The sequence below is a fragment of the Eremomyces bilateralis genome, assembly GCF_010015585.1.
Source record: "Eremomyces bilateralis CBS 781.70 unplaced genomic scaffold P152scaffold_3, whole genome shotgun sequence".
Classification (NCBI taxonomy): domain Eukaryota; kingdom Fungi; phylum Ascomycota; class Dothideomycetes; order Eremomycetales; family Eremomycetaceae; genus Eremomyces; species Eremomyces bilateralis.
Window position 1 is genome coordinate 1,535,924 of NW_022985069.1, and position 23,010 is coordinate 1,558,933.

The 23,010-nt window shown below is 53.7% G+C and overlaps 8 protein-coding genes across 8 annotated transcripts; 3 read left to right on the plus strand and 5 right to left on the minus strand.

Moving 5' to 3' along the window:
* Positions 1 to 556: 556 nt before the first annotated feature.
* On the plus strand, positions 557 to 2,146 carry P152DRAFT_455570 (S-adenosyl-L-methionine-dependent methyltransferase). Its single transcript, XM_033678816.1, has one exon. The coding sequence runs from the start codon at positions 1,047 to 1,049 to the stop codon at positions 1,989 to 1,991; it is 945 nt and encodes a 314-aa protein (XP_033537487.1). The 5' UTR covers positions 557 to 1,046; the 3' UTR covers positions 1,992 to 2,146.
* On the minus strand, positions 2,096 to 4,462 carry P152DRAFT_455571 (cell division control protein Cdc6). Its single transcript, XM_033678817.1, has 2 exons — positions 4,318 to 4,462; positions 2,096 to 4,260 (listed from the first exon to the last, which is right to left on the minus strand). The coding sequence occupies exons 1-2, from the start codon at positions 4,367 to 4,369 to the stop codon at positions 2,267 to 2,269; spliced, it is 2,046 nt and encodes a 681-aa protein (XP_033537488.1). The 5' UTR covers positions 4,370 to 4,462; the 3' UTR covers positions 2,096 to 2,266.
* A 517-nt stretch (positions 4,463 to 4,979) lies between these two features.
* Positions 4,980 to 6,579, plus strand: P152DRAFT_199705 (putative NAD dependent epimerase/dehydratase). Its single transcript, XM_033674325.1, has 3 exons — positions 4,980 to 5,730; positions 5,787 to 6,347; positions 6,397 to 6,579. The coding sequence occupies exons 1-3, from the start codon at positions 5,254 to 5,256 to the stop codon at positions 6,433 to 6,435; spliced, it is 1,077 nt and encodes a 358-aa protein (XP_033537489.1). The 5' UTR covers positions 4,980 to 5,253; the 3' UTR covers positions 6,436 to 6,579.
* A 1,266-nt stretch (positions 6,580 to 7,845) lies between these two features.
* P152DRAFT_199828 (uncharacterized protein) lies at positions 7,846 to 10,303 on the minus strand. The gene is made up of 2 exons (XM_033674326.1): positions 8,580 to 10,303; positions 7,846 to 8,521 (listed from the first exon to the last, which is right to left on the minus strand). Exons 1-2 carry the CDS (start codon positions 10,095 to 10,097, stop codon positions 7,943 to 7,945), a joined length of 2,097 nt encoding a protein of 698 aa, XP_033537490.1. The 5' UTR covers positions 10,098 to 10,303; the 3' UTR covers positions 7,846 to 7,942.
* A 2,227-nt stretch (positions 10,304 to 12,530) lies between these two features.
* P152DRAFT_464570 (uncharacterized protein) lies at positions 12,531 to 15,701 on the minus strand (the record flags this gene model as incomplete). The annotated part of the gene is made up of 2 exons (XM_033680573.1): positions 12,531 to 15,419; positions 15,471 to 15,701. 2 exons carry the CDS (start codon positions 15,699 to 15,701, stop codon positions 12,531 to 12,533), a joined length of 3,120 nt encoding a protein of 1,039 aa, XP_033537491.1.
* A 361-nt stretch (positions 15,702 to 16,062) lies between these two features.
* P152DRAFT_455576 (EXS-domain-containing protein) lies at positions 16,063 to 17,800 on the plus strand. Its single transcript, XM_033678818.1, has 3 exons — positions 16,063 to 16,425; positions 16,473 to 17,176; positions 17,232 to 17,800. Exons 1-3 carry the CDS (start codon positions 16,285 to 16,287, stop codon positions 17,575 to 17,577), a joined length of 1,191 nt encoding a protein of 396 aa, XP_033537492.1. The 5' UTR covers positions 16,063 to 16,284; the 3' UTR covers positions 17,578 to 17,800.
* Positions 17,801 to 17,873: 73 nt separating this feature from the next.
* Positions 17,874 to 18,841, minus strand: P152DRAFT_199891 (uncharacterized protein). The gene has a single exon (XM_033674327.1). It carries the CDS (start codon positions 18,592 to 18,594, stop codon positions 18,073 to 18,075), a length of 522 nt encoding a protein of 173 aa, XP_033537493.1. The 5' UTR covers positions 18,595 to 18,841; the 3' UTR covers positions 17,874 to 18,072.
* A 1,642-nt stretch (positions 18,842 to 20,483) lies between these two features.
* P152DRAFT_199902 (taurine catabolism dioxygenase) lies at positions 20,484 to 22,100 on the minus strand. Its single transcript, XM_033674328.1, has 3 exons — positions 21,878 to 22,100; positions 21,641 to 21,820; positions 20,484 to 21,585 (listed from the first exon to the last, which is right to left on the minus strand). The coding sequence occupies exons 1-3, from the start codon at positions 21,984 to 21,986 to the stop codon at positions 20,711 to 20,713; spliced, it is 1,164 nt and encodes a 387-aa protein (XP_033537494.1). The 5' UTR covers positions 21,987 to 22,100; the 3' UTR covers positions 20,484 to 20,710.
* Between the last annotated feature and the right edge of the window lie 910 nt (positions 22,101 to 23,010).

Sequence of the window (23,010 nt, forward strand, 5' to 3'; positions counted from 1 at the left end):
GCCTTGTTTTCAGCCGCCTTGTGTCGCACCAATTCATCAACAGAGGGAGGATATCGCAAAAGAGGCGCTCGATAGCGCGTTCCTGTGTACCTGAGGAATCCTATCCGAACTAGACTTGGCGCAGAAATCTATATTCGGCATTTCGGGATATGTCACCCTGGTTCAGTAATTTTCACGGTTGAGGGGATTTGATGTTGGTGGAGAGAGAACCAGACCGTGCAAGGCTGGAGGTCTGGGAGACAACCAACAGGGGAAGATTGGCAGTCTGGCACCGTCAGTGCGGCGGTACGGGTCGCTCCGTTCGGTCCCATAATGCATTATAATTGATCATTTATAAATTGATAATTACAGGAGAGTGTCAGTGAAGTCAGTAATAAGGTACAAGAAGGTGCAGGTTCCATAATACTGTTGTACGGTACTCCGAAGATACTAGGGAGGTAGGGTTCCTGATGACCTGGAGAAGGTAGGGGATACCTAATTAATTATTCAAGTACTTAAACATGGGCCTGGTCCGGCGACCCGTTTGGCAGCATCATTCAGCATTAATTATGTTTCTGCCCGATCCACGGAATGCCTCACCTCAAGTCCCTTATTCGTTTTGCAAGCTTCCAATCGTACTTCGGAGAGGTTCGAATAGTCCCAATCACCTGATAAAATGCAAATGGCCAAACTTACATAGGTACTTGTATACTTGCAAGTTATCATGCCATCTTCACATGAATGGCCATTCACTGGTCGAATCGACGGGAGTTAGATAGTGAGATTGCATGTATTTCTAAGTCTCTAGGTTGGTCCAGACCTTACTCCGGGAAATGTACAGACTTATGCATGACTGATGCTCGCTTCGAACATTGCCACGGCCAAGCGAGATAGCGTGGGGAGTGGGGAGAAGTAACATAATGGGAACACAGAAGAGATGGATATAAGTACACCCACTCCCCTCACCCTTTCCTGCAACTGAGAGACATCAAGGGCCGCTAGAATCCGTCCTACAGACATCTCTTTGCTCTTAAGTCTATCACCCCTCGATCTCCAACCTCGCCGAAATGGCTCTCACCCAAGCCCAAGCCCAAGCCCAAGCCCAAACGGGCCAAACCCAACCCGCCATTGGCTACGCCTTCCCCTCTCCCGCCCAGAAAATCGAAAGCAATCGACTAGACGTGCAGCACCGGCTCCTTGTCCTCACCGCCAATGACCAGCTCCACCGCGCCCCCTTAGACCCCACCTCCGTCCGCAACGCGCTCGACATCGCCACCGGCACCGGCATCTGGGCCACCGAATTCGCCCGGGAGTTCCCCGCCGCTAATACCGTCGGCTTCGACATTACATCGCACCCGCAGCACAGCGCCGCTGATATCCCTTCGAACTGCACCTTCGAGGTCGCCGACATGCGCAACGATGCTACGTGGAGCGGCGAGCCGGACGCGAACGCTGCGTGGACGATGCCGAAGAGCGTGCCGTACGATTACGTCCACGGGCGCATGCTGATGGCCGTGGTGCAGGACTGGCCGAAACTCATGGCGCGATGCTATGAGAAGATGGCGCCGGGCGCGTGGATTGAGTTCCAGGATCTGAACCTACCCATGAGCACGCCGGACCCGGAGTGCACCGCGGAGTCGTCCCCGATGTTCACCTGGGCGATGCTGTTCCATGAGACGTTTCTAAAGATCGGGTATGATTTCGGTGCGGCGGCCCAGCATGCGCAGCGGCTGAGGGACGCGGGGTTCGTCGATGTGCAGGAATTCGATGGGAAGTGGACGGTCGCGGGCCCGGTGCCGGACTCGGATCGGGAGAGGCAGATGCACGAGATGGCGGTAAGTGTGGTGATCGATGGCGTGGCTGGGTTCACTAGAAAGGCGTTTAAGGAGGTGCTCGGTTGGACGGATGAGCAGGTCGATGAGGTCGTTGCTGCGGTTCAACATGAGTCGCGGAATGGGAAGTACAGGATCATCGCGAACTTTAAATATGTCTTCGGGCGGAAGCCTCTATAAACCCATACTACATTGACGGTAATTGACCAGTTATTCGGAGACAATGGGGCTCAAGGTTAACTTTAATAGAACAATCATGATTATGACACAATTTAATTGTGACCGGAGCCGGAACTCCTTATGCTAAATGTTTAAACGCGCTCATGAAAACAAGGACGTCAAAAATGCAATATGCTGTGTAACCATATGCTGTGTAACCATATGAATCAATCAGAGCATGTTGCCACACTGGCGTTCGAAGCACCTTCAACATGTCGTGTAATCATCCCGCGCCATCAGAACATATCCCCGTGGAGGATTCCCTTCAACACCGCTTGGCCAGCTCCATCACAGCATCCTTCGACCTCCTTATATCCCACACAACATACAACCCTTCGCTCATCGTTTGCGCTGCCAAGCCCTTCAAATGCCTTGCCTCTGCCTGTCCTGCTTGGAGTAATCGTAGTCCTGGTCGGGGTCAAAAATCCTTTCCCCCCGGTGATGGAGATGAGCGAAAGCATGTCCAGGGAAGAGACGACATCGCCAAACTCGGTTGCCGAGAGGGGCGCAAGAATGTTCGACGACCGGCAAAGAGCGCTGTATGTGGAATACAGGGATGCGACAGTTGGGGCACCTCCATTCGTCCCGTTTCGATGTTTGCTCGGTGTATGAGGAGCCCGTGGCATGGTTACAGCTGCACGACCATGTCTTGAAGGGGTCCCTATGACGGTTTCGACGCTCGCTGGTGCAGCTGCATTTGGTCCCACCGAGTCTTCCTTATTCATGCGGTCGATTGCTGCCAATGAGCACAGAACCGCTTTCTGCTGCAGATTGAGTGACCGCAGACGTGAAGATGCGCCATTGCTAAAAGCCGCAGCCGTCACACGAGCAATATGGGCTATGGTCGCTCGGGGCGCTGATTCGGCAGTGAGATCAGAGAGAGAGGACTTTTGCTGAGAATATGCTGGCTTCCTGGCCGATTTTGAAGGAGAATAAGGGGAAGACAAGTTCATGTTATCCACGAGGGGTAGACGAGACGGTGATTTGACCGGTGACACAATAGACATTTCTCTTGATGCCAGGTCAAATTTCTTTGTTCGAGTCTCTGTTTCGACTAGATCCACAGCACGTCGAGCTAGATCGAAAGCTCGGCGCAAATCTCCGGTTTGTGATGCAACCTTTTTCGCGAGGAACATGATGGCCGTCGGGTGGATGAGCGGGACATGGGAACTATTTCCTCCATCCGGCATCAGAGTCTTCAACTTTGCTGTGAGGATAGCGCTGAGTTGCTTCTCGGAATAGGGCATGAAGGGAAGCAGTTGAGGTTTCAGAGCACGGGACTTGAGCCTCGGGAGGAATCGATCAGTGAAGTCCAGAGCATTTGCAATTCCTATGAGGATCAAGTTTGAGGTCTTCTGGAGAGACCACTCGAAGAGGGTGTGCACGAAATCCTGGTCCACATCGACAAGGTGATCGATCTCATCGAGTACCACCAAGTGGACAGTTTTCCGCTTGTGGAAAAGCTTCTTCGTCTCTTGAAGCTCCGAGCCAGTGAGAACATCTGGATTGATCTCAAACTTTTCGAAGATGCGACCGATAATATCTTTTGAAGTTTTCGCTCCCACGCAGTTGATGGTTGCAGACTTGATGGATTCGTCGAGATGTAAATCTTGAAACACTTCGGTGACAAGAGCGCTTTTTCCGGTTCCAGGCGGTCCCGAGATGTACAAGCTGCCCGGCATTTTCTCCGAGGTATGCGACGCGATGAAATCTTGCAACTCCTGGCGTTCGTGGTCACGTCCCACGAGTCTTCCGGGCTGTATGCTTCGCGCAAATAATAGCCGGGCCTTGTTATAAATGTTCGGAGCGGTTGTCCGCGGAGTCGTAGGAGTGCCATGTGTTCTTGGTGTCAGTGGCTTTCCAACAACGGTGACGCGGTGTCGAGGTGTGATGGGATCGGTCGCAAATGCGTCCTTATGTCGGTTTGTTGTCGGGGTAGCGAAAGTGGATTGAGGATCAAGAACGGAGTCGGCTTTGCGAGGGCTGACATTTCCGTCCTTTGCCGGGGAGTTGATGGATATTCTTGTTTCCGGAGCACCATGTTTGCTAGGAACGGTTTCCTCGCCTCTCGATCTCTTCCGAGTCCTGAGCTTCCACTTCTCATCGGGCTCCTGGTGACCTTGGTCATTGGACTTGACGAAAGGGTTTTCGTTCTCGTCATTGTCCTGGATAACAAATTGTTTAGCACGCTTCGACCGTGTCAGGCGACCAGTATCTTGAAGACCAGCATCTTAGAGAAGTCAGCTAATTGATATTGGTAGAAATCTTGGAACTTGTGTTGTCTTACCTTTGGAAGTCGGAGTAGAGCGAGATCTCTTTCCTAGAACGGAAGAAGCCATCGCTATTATCGTGTGAAGTGGTTGCTGAAGGTGGAAGCTGCGATGGGCGATGCAGATTACAGTGTAGTGTACAGTTCGAAGTTGGGAAGTTGCGGATGGTGGGTGAGGCAAGAGGTTAGAGGTAAGTGGTTCAAGTCAATTTGCAACTGGAAAGAGGCAGGGAAACGCGTCGCGGTACGCGCTTGCCGGCCGAGGGTGCGATTGAACGCGTCGCCCCACTTTAAGGGTCATCACGTTAAGCGTCACAGGACCACCTCCATCTCCAAAGCTTCAGTAGAGTCCAAATCTTCAAGACTGATGATAGGTACAACATCCTCCAGATCCGAAACCCCTTGAATTCTAGCCTTCTTGAAGAAGTTTGTAACTTTCTCCTCGATTCTCCAATTTTGGCTTGGGTGGTGCTAGTTGTTGGTCCAGCTAATGGAATGTTGCAGGGTCCTGACAAATCCGCCCTGCATCCAATCCATGAATGCTCCGGGACCATGGCACTCTCTCCCGTAGTACCAGACACCAAACCTCAACTCTGCTTAATGATGTGACAATGGCCGTGGCTTGAAGTCCGGAGCGGGGGAGCGGCGCTTGGGGGAGGGCTTCAATATGGATGTTTCCTTCTAGTTTGCTTTCGCACTCAACCCGCACCTTCGCTTGTTCTTAGTCAATAGAACTCTCATTGATCTTCTTGACACATGAACCAATTCCTGGCTCGTCCTGATATATCCGAAATGAACGTATGAGTCGGAATTTTGGCAATTGTCTCACTGCCAGGACATCTCCCAAGCGACCTTCCCCTATTATAGTACCGCCTCGAACCTAGTCTATTCCACGTCTGCACTGTCGTTCTTTCGTTTATATTATGTTACATTTTCTTTCCTATAGCCTTTGCGATGTCGCACTTGCATGTTCTCCTTACGGGAGGGACTGGGTTCGTCGGTACGGCGATCCTGAAGGCCCTCGATGAGTATCATCCGGAGTACAGGGTCTCTGTTCTAGACTTCATCTCGGAGTCGCGATGGGCTCGACCGAATACCGCATTCGATATTCAATACTACCAGGCAGATATCACCAATAGACATCAGGTCTCTGAAGCGATACACGCTTGCAAGCCAACCATCGTCATTCATACAGCCGGCATGGTCACGAAGAACAACAGCCGGTACCGTGACCCGAACCCGGAAATTGTCTTCAGGATCAACGTTGAAGGGACCAGAAATGTGTTGGATGCGGCGAAGAGTTCGGGAGCGACTTCATTCGTCTATACTAGTAGCGTGACAATTGTCACGGACGATCAAGATCACGACTATCCGAACGTGAACGAGACGGTTCCCACCGGATTCGCGCTGTGTACTTATGGGCAATCAAAAGTCTGTATCTTCCGCCTTTTCTTGCCGATAGTGTCCGTATGCTGAATAGGGTACAGCTGGCGGCCGAAAAGGTGGTCCTCGCCGCCAATAGCCCCGAATTCGCAACCTGCGCCCTTCGTCCCTCGACGTTGATGGGCCCCGGCGACACCAATCTCGTCCCTACCATCCAGCGATGCATCGCCGAGTTCGAGACCCCATTCATCATCGGGTCGGGTCTCAACCTCTATGACTTCACGTACGTCGGGAATGTCGCGGATGCGCACGTTCTGGCGGCTGAGAACCTCACACGACCCCATGCCGACGATCGAACAGCGGCGGGGGAGGCCATATTCATAACCAATGGCCAACCCGTGCCATTTCGATCATTCTGTTTGGCGGTCTGGGCCGAATGGGGGCACGCCCCTCCGTTTGAGATCCACGTTCCTAAGAGGGTTGCTTGGACTGCAGGTTATCTAGCAGAATGGTGGACGTGGATAAGGGGAACAGAAGCGACTCTGTGTAGAGGGAGCGTCAAGGACTACTGTCAGACAGCATATGCTGATATCAGCAAGTCACGACGGATACTGGGGTATGAGCCTCGTGTTGGATTACCGGAAGGTATCAAGATCAGCTGTGCGGTAAGAACTCTCTGTTCATGAACTTTGCGATAATGCTCACAAGGATTAGGATCTTAAAAGACGAATGGAGGAAAACAAGTTATCCTAGAACCTAGCAAATCAATTGTTCTTGTTCAATTATGCCGAGGGCACATCTTCAACTAACGGATGTGACCGCTCAGTTTCTTTCTACCAGTATCCCGCCTCAGCGCCCGCGCTTTACCAACCGAGATGGGCTTGACGACTGTTCCTCGACCCATCTCGCCGAGATGTAGCACCTCATTTCATCCCTTGCTGGGGTCAAATTGCGTTGTGGTCTTCCCCTTCATGAGTTACGGAACGGGAGTTAGTGGCTGGTAGTGCTGGTTCCGTCGAACTTTGGGAACTGTTAGGGTAATGGTCTGGGTTCTTGAAGGACCTGTCACATTTTGGGTACATACAGAAGATGAGATTGGCAGCAAATTCCCCTTTCAGCAGCGAGGCGAGCGTGAGATCCGTTACACAGTTGATGCATCATGTTGGCTGCTGAGATGGCTCGGAGGAACTGAATGGAATTCGAAAGACCCTATCCTGCGCATGAAAAGGCAATGTTCATCAGATTCGTGCGAAAACTTGATAATGCAAGTTTCGGTCGAGTATGGTAAAGGCCCGATTATAGCGAGGTAAATTCGATTATAGAATGTCATTCAAGAATGATATCGAGGAGCGACAAATCAAGCCGATACTCACACCAGCTCTGATGTCTTACTACATGCATGCAAAAATACCCGTTGGTTGGATTAAGCTAATCAATAAAGATGCTCAGACTGGGTAGGGGTGGGCTCGAATCATATTAAGGGGTAGGATTAAGGAGTTATCACGGAACCAGTGCGTTGGGCTTTTCAAAATACACTGTACTAAGCAGGTCTGATTCCTATTGAATCAATACGAGTTTACTGTTGGAAATAGAAGCGTGGCATTCAATTAACCTTTGCGAATCGTTTAAAGTAAGTGTGTAGACGTGGCAAGGGAGTTTGAGTCCTGCGTCTACCTATCGCTCGCCGAAGAATCCAGGAGAAATGGAACGACAAATGCTGCTGGTACAGGCGATGTTTCGAAATCCTCTTAACTTGCTCCGGGAAGTCACGAAACCCTATGATCCAGGCCGCTGGCAGCCGAAACACACCTGCGACTCCGAGTGGAATGCGCAACGAGACCCTGCTACGGAAGTGAAGGGGTGGAAATGGATTATAAAATAGCGTCTCAGGGCGTCTCAGGGCGTCTCAAACCAAGTACAGGGCGAACGCATCACAAGAGCAGCGATAACCATTTTTGTCCAGCGGGAAACGGGGGGAAGAAACAAAAAGCAGTGGTATATCTCAACGAAAAGTGGAGGGTTCGGCGAAGAAAGGAATGGGAATACGCTAAACCAAGAAGCCAATAAAGCAGAATGCAAGCGGACCTCTCCAAATGCCCAATGAACAGCAAAAGATAGACAGGTAGATGTCCGGGTTTCATGCCCCTCAGATCGTCATCCGTATCTCGTAAATCGTTGAACTCGTCGCCCGGCCATGTTTCCTTCTCGTCTACCACCTCCACCGCCGCACATCGATCCCGTCTCCGGAACATCGACCGCTCTACGGGTCCTTCTTCGCACTTCGCCTCGTGCTCTGCACCCTCCCCGGCCCCGCCGCCCAACGCATCAACCCCGACGCCACCGGCTTCTTCTTTTTCTTCGCCGGCGCCGCCGCCGCCATGGCAGCCGCCGCGGTCGGAGGCATCATCGGATGCGGGGGGATCGGAGCACCCGGGTGCATGGGCGGTCCGGGCGGCGGCGGCGGCATCATTGGCATCCCGGGCGGCGGCGGCGGGAAGCCCATGGGGGGCGGGCCGACGGGAGGGAAGGGCATCTTGGACTTTGACTTGCTGCCCTTCTTGCCCTTCGAGCCGGGGATGGTGGGCATGCCAAGGGGCAGGGGGGGGAGCATGCCGGGGGGAAATGGATGATGCGCGGCAAGCTCTTTTTCTTTCTTTTTCGGGTCCTCCATCGGCCATAGCTTCATGGTGATCTCCCAGTCCGGCTTGATCATGGTCTCCCAGACTTGGGGGAGGATGATGACGCCGTCCGGACCAAGGAGGTCGTAGTGGCCTTCATGGACGTGCGGGCCGATGACGTCGACGTGGAGGAAGGCTTGCTTGATGAGGTCTTCCATGCCCTGGATGTGATGTTAGCCACTGGTGTTGCATGTAAAAATGTTGATTAAGGAAACGTACTCTCCATGTCTTGCAAATGGACCAGGGAAACTGGAACTTCCGGCCGACCGCATCCTTAAATCGGATTGGTGACTCTTTCGGTTTCATCTTCTTGAGCTCTTCATCGGCCGCCTTTTGGGCGGCCTCGGCCTTCTCCTTGGCCTCTTTCGCCGCCGCCATTTCCTTGTTGTGCGCTTCCTTCGCTTCGTCCTCTTTCTTTTTGAACTCGTCCTCGGCCTTCTTGTGTGCCGCTAGTGCGACCTTTTTGAATTCTTCATTCTTTTCGGCCACCGCTCTGGCGGCCGCTTCCTTGGCCGCCTGGGCCTTCGCTGCGGCTTCATACTGCTCGTGTCGCTTCAGCATCGCCTCCTCGCGTTTGGCGGCTTCGTCCTTCTGTGCGAACAGCAGCTCCTCGAGCTTTCGGAGTTTGTCCAGCTCGGCTTGCTTCTTGGCATCTTCCGCTTGCTTCTTCGCCGCCACCTGTTTCGCTTCCTCCAGTTGAAGCTGCCGCTGCAGCAGCTCTCTGATTTCTTCGAATCGCGGATCTTTAAGGGCCTCTGCGGGCGCCGATGGGGGCCGCTGAGGCGCTGGTTGTGGGGGAGGCGGTTCGGGGGTGACGGCGTGGGCAGAGGCTGGGGTCGGGGCGCCTGCTGGAGGAGGGGGAGGCTGTGGGGGAGCAGGCGGGGGACTTCCGCCCGGTGGAGGGTACATAGGATAGCCCGGCGGCATATATGGTGGATATTGTGGATAGTAGTTATTTGGGCTGTATGCCATCATGTCCATGGCGCCAGGGTGTGGCATTGAATATCGAGGATTTCTTCTCGATTGCTCCCTGAAATAGCCATCCGGGGGCGGTGGGGGTTGTCGACCACCAAAGGCGTTGGGTCGGCCTGGATCCGGATCGAACGGGTTTGGATAACCGTATGGATCGGGACCTCGAGGGTAAGGAACTAAGGAGTCGGGTAGGTGTGGAGGAGGGTGAAACGGTGCACCGTAGGGGCCAGACGCCATACTTGGAGCATATGGTGCGGTATTATGCGGGACATGTGACCACTGCGGACTCGGATGAGGTGGATGCTGAGGTGGCCGGCCAAAGTGGCCGGGGAAGTCGTCCTCGTAATCCAGGCTGTCGGGAATGGAGGTTTGCCTGGATCTCGGCACCTCCTGATACTCCCGGCGACGACGAGGCGCTCGACCTTGCGCGGAACGGTTTCGCGACCGTGGTGGTGGATCGTCTACGGGGATCTGACGCGACGCTGAACGACGTGGTCGTGGAACGTGCGCTGGATGGCGGGTAGGCGCTCGTGGTCGGGATGCTGAGTCGGATGGCTCGATATCGTCCTCTGCGTAACCAACGTTCTCCCACTCCTCGTCGTCGTCCACTTCCTCGTCCTCCTCTTCGTCGTCCTCCGCTGAGGCTGAGCTGGTGTATGCTCCTCGAGAAACGTCGACTCCCGATGAGATGTCCTCGTCGGAGATAAGGTCGTGCGTTCGTTCGGAGTCGGTGGAGTTACTGAGCGTGATATTCTTCCTATACATACGAATCGCGGAAAGAAGTCAGCCAGACTGCGCGAAATCATGAGGCTGTTTGAGATGGATGCGGAATAAATTTGGACGCGGAGACAGACTGCAAGCAGCAACGGAAGAAACAGTCAGCTACTCACGGCATGGACGCAGTAATGTACAGTACTGTCTATCTCGCTAGCACTACCCCTCCTTCCAGAGAAAAGGGCGGCGAGCGCGATAGATCCAAACGCGCAGGGACAACAAAGAGATTGTTTGGGGAGCAGGAATCCTGGGGGAGCCCAAACCTGGAACTTGGCGGCCGCGTGATCCAGGGAATGTCGACGAGACGAATCCCAGAACCGTGGTTTGCTGGCGCGTGAAACGATCGGATCGGCCTGTGGATGCCCAATGGCGGCAGAATCACAGAGACAGCGGCGTAGGTGGGATGGAGAGAAAAGATCGGGTCAAGAGTATCGGAGAGCTTGGTGTATGCTGTGGCGGCAAGGAGTTGATTTGGTTGAGTGGGATCTCCAGGGAGAAAAAGAGGAGGGAGGACTCAAGGGGGAGGGGGGGGAGGGGTCCAAATGTGTGGGGGATGAAAACGTGAGAGTTGCTGGCAGCTTTGTGACCGTGTCAGAGACTTAAACACACTGTAACTCTGTAGCACTGGTACGTAGATTCCAAACTGGTTCCAAACAAGAAGCGAGGGTTAAGCAAGGCTGATCTGGAAGTCTGGTCGAGTGGTCGGTTACAAATAGATTCGTCTCCGAATCAATGGCCGTGACGAAAGGGTCTGGGCGTGGGCAGAGCCAACAACGTCTAGACCACCTCAGATTGCGGGTGCAGTATGTATTTAAGGTGCCGAGGCCAGAATTGGGCCAGAATTGGGCCAGAATTGGGCCAGAATTGGGATGGGATAGAAGGATTCCGGTGCAAAGGGACCTGTCGTCTGTAGGCAAGGGACGGAACAAGATGAAGGTGGAATTGTAGTGTGCTACTTTTTTTCGAATGCTTGCTTGTTGGAGGGTTGAAACTTGGAGCGAAAGAGGGATGGCTTGATGATCAATCGTCACGGCTCAGCAAACAGCGACTTTTGCCGAAACCAGGTCAACAATCTTTTCTTTTAGTTCCGTTCCGGTCGGCCCAAAAAAAGTCGTTTCGAAAATCTCGGTGTGAGGGATGATGCGGGCAGAGGGACGGAGGGACTGAGGGGCTGTAGGGTTTAGACTGGACGTCAAAAGTCAAAACACGTCTAGGCTGTCGTGGTCGCTAGACTGCTTCGGTGATAGACCGCGATGGAGCTGCAGAGTCCAAGTCGAGCGCTTCGATGCGTCGCGCATTGGATGGGCTGCACGGAGTCCTCAGGAGTACAAGGACGATGCTGACTCTTTGACAGGTGTGTCCTGGTGGATGGGGCTGTCTGATGATATGATAGGTAGTGTATTTTTGAACAATAATAGGTATTTACCACGGTATGGCGGGGTTGAGATTGGCGTACAAGATAATATAGTAAATACGGACAGTCGACACAGAATGAGCTCGAATGTTTACGTCTCTCCGAGGTCTCGAGATCAAGATACGAGAAATGCTAGTGAGTTGTGACACGATCATCAATCGACTCGTACGACTAGACTGCTTTGCTTCCATGCATTTGTACCGCGGGGATACGTCCAGCACGTTTTTAAACCGGATGCCACTATCATCCTGATATTTTGACGCGCTGTTCGATCTCTTTCGCCGGCACTGTTGTCTCACTTCATTCTTTCGCCTGCGGCCCAATGTCGTCGGTCCTCTGCATTGGGTGAGTCAAGCAAAGCGACAACACCCCCAACATGAAGCTGGCCACCTCCGCGACGTCATGGTCCAGAACGCCCCAACGTGCAGCAATTCCATCGATGCAGCTATCGTGGGATTGGTGCGCGAGGGAGCGGACCCATGGTTGGGCTCCAGTCGGCGTGACGGCGTCGTTGACCGGAGTCTGACGCTGCGATTCCCATTTCGAGGGCGCCAGCTTGGACGGCGGCCAACACGTGTCGTGCGTTCGCTGCCCAATCTGGACTTGGTCGTGCCTAGCTACGACGGTGGCGTCCTCCTCGCGGATATTGGCCGTGGAGTTCTTCTGGACTTGGGTGTGCGGCGAGTTTGTCAACCGCCCTTCGTTGCTCGAGTGGTGGTACAAAATGACGAGTGACACGGTAATCTCAGCCTAGTAATCTCAGCCTAGTATATGAGATTGTCACACATATACGTAAAAATTGGAAGTGGATGCTGGAAAAAAAGTGTCGAAGGTAGGTCTGTACGACATGTCCAAGTAGAACACCTTCCGGTCATCGCAAATATTTGACTTCATAGACACATGAGGAGGTGAGTCCCACGCGACGCAGTATGTAGACTCATATAAACAGATGTCCGAGGACAGTCAAAGAGCCAAAACGACCAACGGGGTATCGCATGCGCCTATCAACATTACTCCATCCCAAATATAAACACCTCGCCGATCACGTTACCCGCCGTACTCACGACCCACAGCACAATCAGGAACGTCCCGACCCATCGATCCATCTTCCACCCTCGCAACGGCACGATGATTAGTAGCCCCACCAAAATCACCACCAACGCCGCCCCCGAAACGATCAGCGATCGGCTCACGTCCAACTTGTACGGCTTGAACCGGATCGACTGATCCGGGTGCTTCTCGTGCGTGTGACTCGCCCGTCCGATCGTCATGTACCCGCCGCTGAGGCCGATACCGAGTAAGATATTGAGCATCGGCCCGCCGAAGCACGCGCTGAGCGCCATGACTGGGTAGCCGAGGCGCGCCACGGTGATGTTGGCAACCAGATCGCCGAGCGAGTTGCCGACGGCGAAAATAGTCAGACCGAGGATGGCGTCGGAGATGTTGAAGATGACGCCGACGGTCTTGAGGACGCCGACGACCTCGCCGGCGATGGTGCTAATCCACGACACGCTGACGATGAAGCCGACAGCGCAGAGCGCTTTCCGCCATTTGGGAGGGCGGGAGGGGGTGGTGGTTTTGAGGATGAAGAGGAGGAGGACGAGGGAGATGAGGAGGGCGATGAGGCTGGGTCGGAGGAGGGCGGCGGGGGTGCCGTCCATGTTGGCCCAGACGATCAGCACCACGAAGAAGGGCGCGGTGAAGATTTGGATGATCACGAGCCAGCGGTCCCATACCTCTTCTTCTACCGCGGCGAGAATGGGCGACGGCATTTCCATCGGGGAGTCGAGCAAGCGGCTCTCAGATGGTGAAAGAAAAGCGTTCTGTGGATGGAATGCGCGTTCATGATAATGTTGCTGAGAGGCGGCCAGTTCAGCAGGCGCCTGGAAGGGGCGGTAACTCCCGGCACGGTCTCTATGTGCAGCAACCGACTGCCTTTCCGCATTGAGCGGTGACAGTGCACCAGGTGTGACATCATCACGGTATGCCGCTGTGCTCTTCCTTGCCCACTCACCGTCGGTGGTCCGCCTGGACAGTGCCGGGAGGCTGTGCTCGCGAAAATCATCGTCCTCTACAATCTTATCGTTCTCAACGACGGGGAGAGTGATGGTCAGCAGGAAGACGCTCGGTGCAGCGATAATCCCGAGCACTCGTTCCCATATATTCTTGTCCCCCCACGAGTACAGGGTCGGGAAAAGCGTCGAGAAAAGCTCGGTCGGTGAAGGCAAAACGGTGTAGGGCCACCATGACAGTGGCTTCAGCTGAGCCGCCAACGCCATGTCGGGCACATGGGAGAAGTAATCGCTGGATATACTCGGTGGGGGAAGGCGAATACTGGGTGCCCTCGACGACGAGGCCGAGGCTGCATTGTCGGTATAAGGAGGAAATGTAGTAGCAGGCGATGATCCGGACTCGCCAGTTGGTATCACAAGTTTCGGCGACGGTTTCGAGTGCGTGGCACCGTAACTCTGGTGTTGCTCTGCATGGTTCCCGCTTGGTGCAACTCGTGGGGGGCCAAGGGAAGCGTCTGGTGGCATGAGGAAGTCGGTGGATTTCGGTCGAGGAGGGCTAGCATGAGCATCTGCCTTCAAGGACGTGGCCGGAGACACGGAAACCGATGGAGAAGGTGGAGCGGCGGTTGACGATCGCCTTGACGAACTAGCCTGGCTCTCTGGGACCCGATTGAAGGCATCATGTGGACTTAGGAAATCGAGATTCGCTCCATGACGGGGGATAGCATCTGTAGACATATCTTCCGCGTCGTTGGTCGACACCGCTCTTGGCCTGGCACTGGGCGCCATCCTCGAATTGCCACCAGAGTCTGCATGAAGAGAATGTACACTCCTTGCCGCCGGATCCGAAATGAATGAGAGTTGGTCCTGCTGCGTCCCCAAATTTAAGGTCGGGTCGTCGGAATATCGTCGAAGGTTGATGGGTAGGTTCATGATATTTCGTGACTTTTGCAAGCTGCTCAACACTGCCCGGAACTCCAACGCACCCACCAAGCTTGGTCGTATCGGATTTTGCCCCGTCGGTCGTCTCCCCGTATTCGGGCGGATCAGACGCATGTTGCTGCTCAGTCTTCCCAGAACCCGTTCTCGGGCTTCTTCGTCATCTTCGTCCAACGTCCCGGGTTCGTGATCGGCCTCTAATGAGGGGAAGTCCTCAGCCATGTGTCGTGGCGTTTGTTCGGTTCCCGTGTCGCCTTCGTCCTCGTCACGATAGGGTTCAATCGGTTCCACATCTCCGTTGGCATCGACCGAGGCATATTGCCCTCTTGCGGCGACATCCCTGATCCTCTGTTTCTTTCGTCGACCCAACCACCAATGCCATGTCACGACGAATGCCACATAAAATATGTAAAATCCGACCATGACGCCGCATTCCCACAAATACAACCTGCCATCCCACAAGAAGACCAAGCTAAAGCTTGCCGAGACCAGGAAAAAACACACATCGCGTATAAAGCTCTTCCTGTTCACCCGAAACGGCCGGACCAGGGCCATGGACCCCGCCACCATCGCGGTAATGAAGCCCGCCGCGCCGAACAGTTCGCCGACCGCCAAACTTCCGCTATTGGTACTCATGGCCGCGAACGTCGAGAAGACATCGGGACTTCCGTTCCCAAAGGCCAGGAGGGTCACCCCCGCCAAGCTCTCGCTCATGCCTAAGATGCTCGATATGGTGCTCAGATTGACGCAGAAGAAGTCGCTGGCGGCGATGCCAATAGTGCTGAAGAGCAAGCCGAGCCATAGTACGATTATGGTTATCGCCAAGGGTTTGGCTTGGGGCAGGCGACAGTAGTAGAGTTGCAGGTAGGAGAACAGGCCGGCTTCTTCGTCGGCGCAGTTCTGTTGGACGAAGGCGCATTGGTCTTCGGCTTTGTGGACGAGGTGGCACTGGTGGGCGTTAGATAGGGTTATATGCTCCGGTCAACTCATGCGACTTACAGCAAGGTCTTCGGTGGTTGCGAATATATCTCGGCGGAGCAACGGCGACCGGACGTTAGAGTTCCGGTCATGCCGCCGAACCTGGGCGGAGAGCAGACTGCCCGATATAAGAATGGAGACAATGATCAGAGTCCACACAAAAGGGCGAGCAGAGTATGTACGCTGTCGACCCAGGCGACTGCTGCCATAGCCGCCAGAGTTCGGGGTCCTGGAAGTAACGAAAGACGTCATGGTGGGAATAGCATGATGCGAAATTGAGGGAAAGATAGGAGGATAAGATTGCGTTTAGGAATGAAATCGTAGCATATTTAAAGAAAAAAGACAGTCATATATCATGGCCAGTTCACAACATCATCAATTGAACGTGACCAGAAGCTTTGTGGATCATGGTTGGGTGATATAGAGCATCGACCAAAGGTGATGCCTGGAACATGGGCAGCCATCCGATCCCCCGATTCATGTTCCAGCCGGAGGCTCTCCGCTCCCTGTTGCCTCCTGTGGCTGTGATCGCTCCATCATATCTGAATTTCTGATGTGACATTGTGGCGTTATTTCTTTTCACAATCACGTGCATTCGCATTCAATGATGTCCGAGTCCACCAGGAACATCGATCGTGAGAAGCCCTCAACTTCTCAAGATGCTCGTGTGACTTCCCCCTATCGACACGAATTCCCTTTGATTTCTTCGACATTACTTACTGGGCCTGTCACCTGGCAAAGCCAATCCGTCATCGGTCATTGCTTTCCCTCACCGTAGTCGTTCATTCCATGCCTCACGTGTCCTGCCATCGCCCACTCGGTGTGCTCGTCGACAATGAAAGGAGATCCCGCCGTGGACGATGAACTCGATGCCTTCAGCCTGGTGCTCCCCCTTCCCTTTCGCGTGGCCTTGATCATTGTCCTGGGAGTATGGGCCTGGGGCGCCAACCTTCACTATCTCACCCTTATTAAAATTGTATGTTTCTCGGCTCCCGACTGCATCCATGTTGCTCACAGATATAGGATGTTCCTGCACTCATTCGCTATCCATCCCGATCCTCCTCCCGTCATCCGCCCCACCACCTCTCCACGTACCGCCTCGCCTCCGTCCTCTCCGTTCCCCTTGCCTCCGCCCTCGTCTTATTCTGGCTGTTCACCCATGGCAACGCCAAGGAGGTGGCGCGCTGGGAGCTCCTCCCGAACCTCTACCTCCTAGTGATGGTGGTCATCTTCTTCCTCCCCCTCCACATGTTCTCCCGCTCCGGCCGCTCCCGATTCTTGACTACCCTCCGCCGCATCAGCATCGGCGGCCTCGCTGAGGCGCACGACGGGAAGTTCGGCGACATCCTCATGGCCGATGCGCTGACCTCGTACGCGAAGGTGCTGGGCGACCTGTTCATCTCGCTCTGCATGTTCTTCTCGAGCGGTCGCTCGTCCACGGGGAAGCCGGATCGGCTGTGCGGGGGCCAGTTTTTCGTGCCGTTGATCATTAGCATCCCGAGCATGATCCGGCTGCGACAGTGTCTGATCGAGTACGGGCGCGTACGGAAGGCGTCGAGGGAAGCGCCGAGGGGCCTGGGAGGGATAAATCAGGGGTGGGGCGGACAGCATTTGGCCAACGCGCTGAAGTATTCGTCGGCGTTTCCGGTCATCATTCTGAGCGCATTGCAGCGAGGGTACGACCCGGAGAAGATGGGCATGTCGGAAAAAGGGCTCTTTCGCTTGTGGTATGTGCATCGTGCGTTTGGTCGGAGGAGACCTCTAGTGACATCCAATGACCAGGCTTTTCTTCGTATGCGTGAATTCGTTCTATTCGTTCTATTGGGACGTTGCCAAGGACTGGGACCTCAGCCTCTTCTCATCCGATCGCGATAACCCCGAGCACCCCTGGGGGTTGCGACGCCATCGATACTTTCACAACGATAATATGTATTATACTGTCATCGTGCTGGACCTGGTGCTGCGCTGTACGTGGAGCTTGAAGCTCTCGTCACATTTGGATCATTGGAACGACGTGGAAGGGGGCATTTTCGCCATGGAGGCGCTGGAGGTGTTTCGGCGTTGGGTTTGGATCTTCTTTCGGGTGGAAACCGAGTGGGGTGAGTCGGATGGTTTCAAGATGGGTTGAGTCGTGCTGACATTGACTTGTAGTGCGCAATAATCGCGGACCCGCCCTTGATGATGTCCTGCTGGGGGATATGACCAGCAAGTTGGATGAGGACTAGGGACTCGCGCCATCGGACCAAGCGGAGTCTTAAACCATGTATCAATAGAAATCCTAGAGGACAATGAATATGTACCTGGCATTGTCACGTTATGAATGATGCCCCGTTCCCGCTATACAAGAATTGGATCGGAATCGGATGCCGCGTTCCAGCCATCCGAAATGTCTCAAACCCCAAGCGCCATTTGCTCTAGCCAAGGAATATGATCGTTATGAAGGAGAAGAATATCCAAGAACAAGAAAGAGCCATGTCGCATCCGTAACCACCCCAACAACCCGGGGTTTGGTTGCGTCAGTCTCATCCGAAAGTGATGCGAAGTCAAATCCTCCCGCTGGTATCATGCGCAATCGATCCCGAAACGCCCGCCAATGCTTCCAACGGCCCCACGTCCCACCCCCTCACGGAATATCCTTCGTCTTCCCATTCCCCGCCCATATCCCGCCGCCGACCGCCCTCGAAATCCCCACCCCCACCCCTACCGCCGCCGCTAGCACTAGAAGAATAATCAGAACCTTGACCCCCCACCGCTGCCGCTTATTCAATCCTAGCAACGGGTTGCATGCGCGCTCCCGCTTCGCGATCTTCGCCTTCTGCTTGAGCGTCCGCTGGGTCGGCCAGACGGTGCAGTCCTTGGGCCGGGCGTCCATGGAAGGCTTGGGGAGGTGGGTGGTGGACGAGGCGGCGGCGGGGATGGAGGCGGGTTGGGATTCGAGGTCTTGGTCGTAGAAGTCGAGGCGGGTGCGGGATTCCGAGGCCGCTTTCTCGAGGGACTGCCGCGTGGTGGGGTGGCTGTAGAAAGGGGAGACTGGGTTGGCGGTGTCGAAGTCGTTGCCGAGGGTGGTGGTGGTGGAGATGGGTTGGGTGCTGGCGTCGACGGAGGGACGGATCGACAAAGGAGCTTTCTCGCTGAACTCGGCCATGGTGCCGTTCGAGACTAGAGAGGCGGTGTGGAGGAGAGTTGAGGAGGGTGTCGTGACGGCGTCGAGATGGCGGTGACTCGAGGGGGATTATGACGAATCGGTATGTGGATATTCGACTCGAGCAGTGGGCCTGTGTCGTAAGGTAATGTAAAGCAATATGTGAAGAAGCTGATTATAGCTTGATCATAAAGGCGAGTCCTTGAAACAGTCGGCAGATGACTGTCCAAGCAACAACCCAGATGAGATGCAGTGATCAAAAGCTGATAAACTCTCCCGACAACTAATTGTAGATATTATGAAGAAGAATTAACGAAGCTGAAGATGGATATCTCTGAAACTAAGTGGTGAATGCAAGAAACTGGTGATGTGGTCGTGTGCAATCTCCGAGACAAACGTCAACGAAAGGGGCAGCAACAAGTCGTCACGGGCAACTTGGGCTGATATCCAGCAATTGCGAGCCGCAAATCAGCACAATGCCATCTTTGGACGGAATTTACAACTTGACGATTGATAATAGTAAAGATTGTTTTCCAGAACATTGAAGGAAATCTACTTGGTTGAACAATGAAAAGCAAGAAACGGACCAGATGAAAGAAGCACAGAACCAAGGCGGCCCAGAGCCCCAGAAACCAGAGGATTGAACGCCATCCATGGACCTGACAGGTGGGAACAGGGCACGATCTAGTCCATGCGAGGGAAGGGGGTCTGGATCGAATGGAATTGCAATTTGCACGCTACAGAACCCAGCAGGCCAGCACGGCTGGGACAATTGGTAGAGACATGGCTGGGAGTATAGCAACCTCCGCGAGGGAGAGTTGGAGGTTTGGAGGAGTGGGAGGTGCTGCCACTGGAGACACTAGGTGCGACTGAGGGCGAGACCTAGAGAGTGGAGAGTGGCCAGATGGAGAGATCCCCTGTCAATCGCCCATGAAATTCGCTCTAATAATTCAAAGATTTCAGGGACTTTGCCTGCTGCGTCGCGGCCACACCAGCGGTGGGGGACGCCATTGAGATCCTCCCGACTCTAGCTCACATGCAACCCTGCATCTTTGCAGCGATATGAGCAATCAAATATTGAATGAAGATCATATGGTTTGCCTTTACTCACTTTAGCTCTCTATCCCTAGCGTCGGGGCATCGGATTGTGGGGCGTGCCAATGCTGTGCCACCAGTCCAGGGACTGTTCGACTGAATTATATTTGTAATATTTCAGTAGTTACGGTAAGTTATATAACTATTTAAATCATAATTCAAAGCTGCTGAGATTTGTTCCCCCGTTTTGGAGATTTGTCCCCCGCTTGAGACAATGTCCCCCGCGCTAACTGGTAATGGTGGAAATTAATGGATTAACCAAGCCTAGCGTACATCACTAATCTTCCCCTAGGACAACTTCAGCGCTCAATTCATTCTTTTTCTCACAGGTCCAAACAGGGAGGATATTGCTCCCCCCTCTGGATTGTCTTTACGCTTCCATGATGAAGCCTATATTGCTCTTAGGATCCATGGCATGCAGCATGGATACGGCTTCGTACTCAAGCGGAGAAAATCTCACAATTCTGATGTTAATGCACGATATTACTACCAGTGCGATCGATTCAGAAAGTATCAGTCAAGAGCAAGGATTCTAAGTACAAGCACACGCGCAACAGGATGTCCCTTTTAAGTTTATTATCTTTAAGGCAAAGCAATCAGAGGATAACGACCAGTAGAAGCTAGAGGTTCAACATAAGCATCATAACCACTCTCGATCACTCGACCCCAGTGCGCATAGTGCCACAACACAGAGTGGGTGAATAGCGTGATACGAGTGGGCGAGTAGCAAGAGAGTAACTAGCGATGCTTGATTGATGGAATCTATGCTGTTTCGGGCTTGAGGCCAAGACTCAGACTGATCCTTGAGGACGAAAGAACTCCGTGAAGGCTGCGACCGTTTATATAGAGGGATGCATGTGTATCATGTGACTAGCATCCTCCTAGTCTGACTGTGTTCTCACACGATACATTACGTTTTTCATCGAAGCCTAAACATAACTCATTAACTATCTAGAGTAGCTGTACGGAGTACTCGTCGCCATTATCGGATGCTATGCTCTCCGAGGCCCACCGAGTTCCCCAATCAAGTCTCCTTAGCAGCAGCCAGGGCCTCTTGTCGACCGGTGCTCTGAGGATCAAAGTAGGGCCTCTCACCCAAGCCTACCGAGCGCGACCCGGTGCGCTCGCCCAGGTCCTTATTGATGTAATCCGGGGTGGCAGCGTGGAAGACACTACGGTTGTCCCAGATGGCGACGTCGTTGGGGTTTTGCCAGCGCAGACGGACCTGCAAATCGTGGTTCTCGACGATCAGCTGGACGAACCAGTCGAGGAAGTACTTGGACTCCGCCTCGCTGAGCCCCTGGAGGTTCTGGACGTGATGGCCGACGGCGAAGACGCTCCGCCACCCGGTGACGGGGTTGGTGCGGATTGCGGGGTGGATGGCCTCGAGGGCTTCCCCGATGTTCTCGGGTGCACCGCGCGGGGCTGCGTAGATGGGGAAGTTGTTGCGAGCGGCGGCATTGTTGAATTCCGGCTGGGCGGAGTAGAACGTGAGCTTGTCGAGGAAGCCCTGGAGCGGCTTAGAGATGCGATCGTAGAGTTCGTATCCCGAGGCCCAAAGGGTGTCTCCGCCGGTCTTGGGGAGCTCTGTGAGTCTCAGGAGGGCGTAGTCGCTGGGGACAGGCTCGAAGGTTATGTCGCTGTGCCACTGGCGCTTCTGGCTCTGTGATAGCTTGGGGAACCGGTCGGCGAACAGGGCCTTGGCCTGCCTGGAGGAGATTGTGCTAATCTCATCGTCATCGACTCCTGTCGAGCGTGAGGAGTTGCTGATAGGGTGGATATGCAGCCCTGACGTTTCGGGCTTTCCGGTGAGTTGGCCGAGTCGTTGGACGAGTTCTTTTTGCAGATCATTGGTGATGTTGTCCTGCTTGCGGAAGAAGACGACGCCGCGCTGGGAGACTGGTGTGGTGTTAGGCAAGGGAATCTGCAAGACTTTTATTATTGGAGCTCTTACCCGTGATGGCCAAGTCGCGGAGCAGTTCGTCAGAGTTGGGTGCACGCAACCACTCGGCGAGATCGACGTTGGCAAACTCCTTGCCAATCACGGGGGTGACATCGAACTGGTCGAACTGGTCGAGGGCGCCGCTGAGTTTCAATGGCTCCTTGTGTCCCGTCAGGACCTTTGGGAGTCCATCTGTAGCACCGTCAGTCTTGTTGCTGACACAGCTGGCAGAGTAGGCATCATAAGTACCGTCTTCAGGCTGGACAGCCGGGGCTTGCTCCTTGAGAGACACAGGGAGAACTTTCTCCGCGATGGGCGCTACCACGGGGACGATATCTACGGTTGCTGAAGGAGACATAATGCTACAGTTTGAAGACACTGATTTGAGACTTGTGGTTTGTGGACTGCAAAGTGGACTGCAAAGTGGACTGAAGAGCTTCTCTTGACCTAGGGAATGCTCATCGGTGGCCTTCTCATGTAAAGGTTATATACGTACATCATATACGTATATTAGTCCTCGGTATGTAGCTATCAGTTAACACACAAATTCTAAAACGGGTTCTAGTCAAAATTACGCAATTCTCGTCATGCCTTGCACCACGGAGTTCGCTCGTGGTGTCTGTGTAGGGAAGTGTACTGAGAACAGGAGAAGTAGAAACACGACCCGCCCGGGCATCGCAATTGACATCTGCTTCACGCTATTGGACCCTGGGTTGCCGTTGCAGCCGTGTAGGCCCGACCATTGACCAATAATATATATTAATCGCTTTTGCTGCGGACCTGGCGCACGCGTGGAGAAAAGCACATCACGTCATCCCCCACGCCGTCTGCCCCGCGCTACACTTCCAAGCCATACAGCCATCAAGCATCGATTAGGCGGCCCTTAGCAGCAGCACTGTCCTGTATGCTCGTCCTTCAATTATCAGGTGTTTCGTGTCCAGAATTGAATGCAGATTTGAGATCGCTTTGGCGGCAAACTAATTTCATTGTTTTCTTTATAACTGGTGTGAGAAGATATCGATGCGTAGTTCGCGTCGAGCCCCATTATGATTACTGACCTTACCACTATTATACATCGCATAACTTATGAATAACTATAGTAATAACGCCTAAAGTGTGACAGTCTTGGGCTTCGCCCAGTCTGTGTGTTGTGGTCTTGCGGCCTGAGGCAGAAGGGGTAGACAGTTTGCTCACAGATGTAAATAGATAGCAGATCGCAGTGAGAGATATCTCTTCCTTTTCTCTTTAGCAATTCAACAGCGTTACCAGCTTACCACATCCTTCGTGGTTTGGGCCCATGACATAAAGAGCTTAAATGGATACCTCGAATGCTTGGTGCCTGGTGGTAGTACTCGGAGTAGATGTTTCTGCTAACTCGATAA

What these genes read in the sequence shown, in the direction of transcription:
- P152DRAFT_455576 (XM_033678818.1), top strand. Translation starts at nt 16,285, where the DNA reads ATGAAAGGAGATCCCGCCGTGGACGATGAACTCGATGCCTTCAGCCTG. An exon ending in ATCTCACCCTTATTAAAATT is followed by an intron (nt 16,426 to 16,472) that starts GTATGTTTCTCG and finishes TCACAGATATAG; the next exon opens with GATGTTCCTGCACTCATTCG. An exon ending in AAAGGGCTCTTTCGCTTGTG is followed by an intron (nt 17,177 to 17,231) that starts GTATGTGCATCG and finishes TCCAATGACCAG; the next exon opens with GCTTTTCTTCGTATGCGTGA.
- P152DRAFT_199828 (XM_033674326.1), bottom strand. Translation starts at nt 10,097, where the DNA reads ATGTATAGGAAGAATATCACGCTCAGTAACTCCACCGACTCCGAACGA. An exon ending in CCATTTGCAAGACATGGAGA is followed by an intron (nt 8,522 to 8,579) that starts GTACGTTTCCTT and finishes CATCACATCCAG; the next exon opens with GGCATGGAAGACCTCATCAA.
- P152DRAFT_199705 (XM_033674325.1), top strand. Translation starts at nt 5,254, where the DNA reads ATGTCGCACTTGCATGTTCTCCTTACGGGAGGGACTGGGTTCGTCGGT. An exon ending in GTACTTATGGGCAATCAAAA is followed by an intron (nt 5,731 to 5,786) that starts GTCTGTATCTTC and finishes AATAGGGTACAG; the next exon opens with CTGGCGGCCGAAAAGGTGGT. An exon ending in GTATCAAGATCAGCTGTGCG is followed by an intron (nt 6,348 to 6,396) that starts GTAAGAACTCTC and finishes CACAAGGATTAG; the next exon opens with GATCTTAAAAGACGAATGGA.
- P152DRAFT_199902 (XM_033674328.1), bottom strand. Translation starts at nt 21,986, where the DNA reads ATGTCTCCTTCAGCAACCGTAGATATCGTCCCCGTGGTAGCGCCCATC. An exon ending in GGCTGTCCAGCCTGAAGACG is followed by an intron (nt 21,821 to 21,877) that starts GTACTTATGATG and finishes ACGGTGCTACAG; the next exon opens with ATGGACTCCCAAAGGTCCTG. An exon ending in CCGCGACTTGGCCATCACGG is followed by an intron (nt 21,586 to 21,640) that starts GTAAGAGCTCCA and finishes ACACCACACCAG; the next exon opens with TCTCCCAGCGCGGCGTCGTC.
- P152DRAFT_199891 (XM_033674327.1), bottom strand. Translation starts at nt 18,594, where the DNA reads ATGGCCGAGTTCAGCGAGAAAGCTCCTTTGTCGATCCGTCCCTCCGTC.
- P152DRAFT_455570 (XM_033678816.1), top strand. Translation starts at nt 1,047, where the DNA reads ATGGCTCTCACCCAAGCCCAAGCCCAAGCCCAAGCCCAAACGGGCCAA.
- P152DRAFT_455571 (XM_033678817.1), bottom strand. Translation starts at nt 4,369, where the DNA reads ATGGCTTCTTCCGTTCTAGGAAAGAGATCTCGCTCTACTCCGACTTCC. An exon ending in CTCTACTCCGACTTCCAAAG is followed by an intron (nt 4,261 to 4,317) that starts GTAAGACAACAC and finishes GACTTCTCTAAG; the next exon opens with ATGCTGGTCTTCAAGATACT.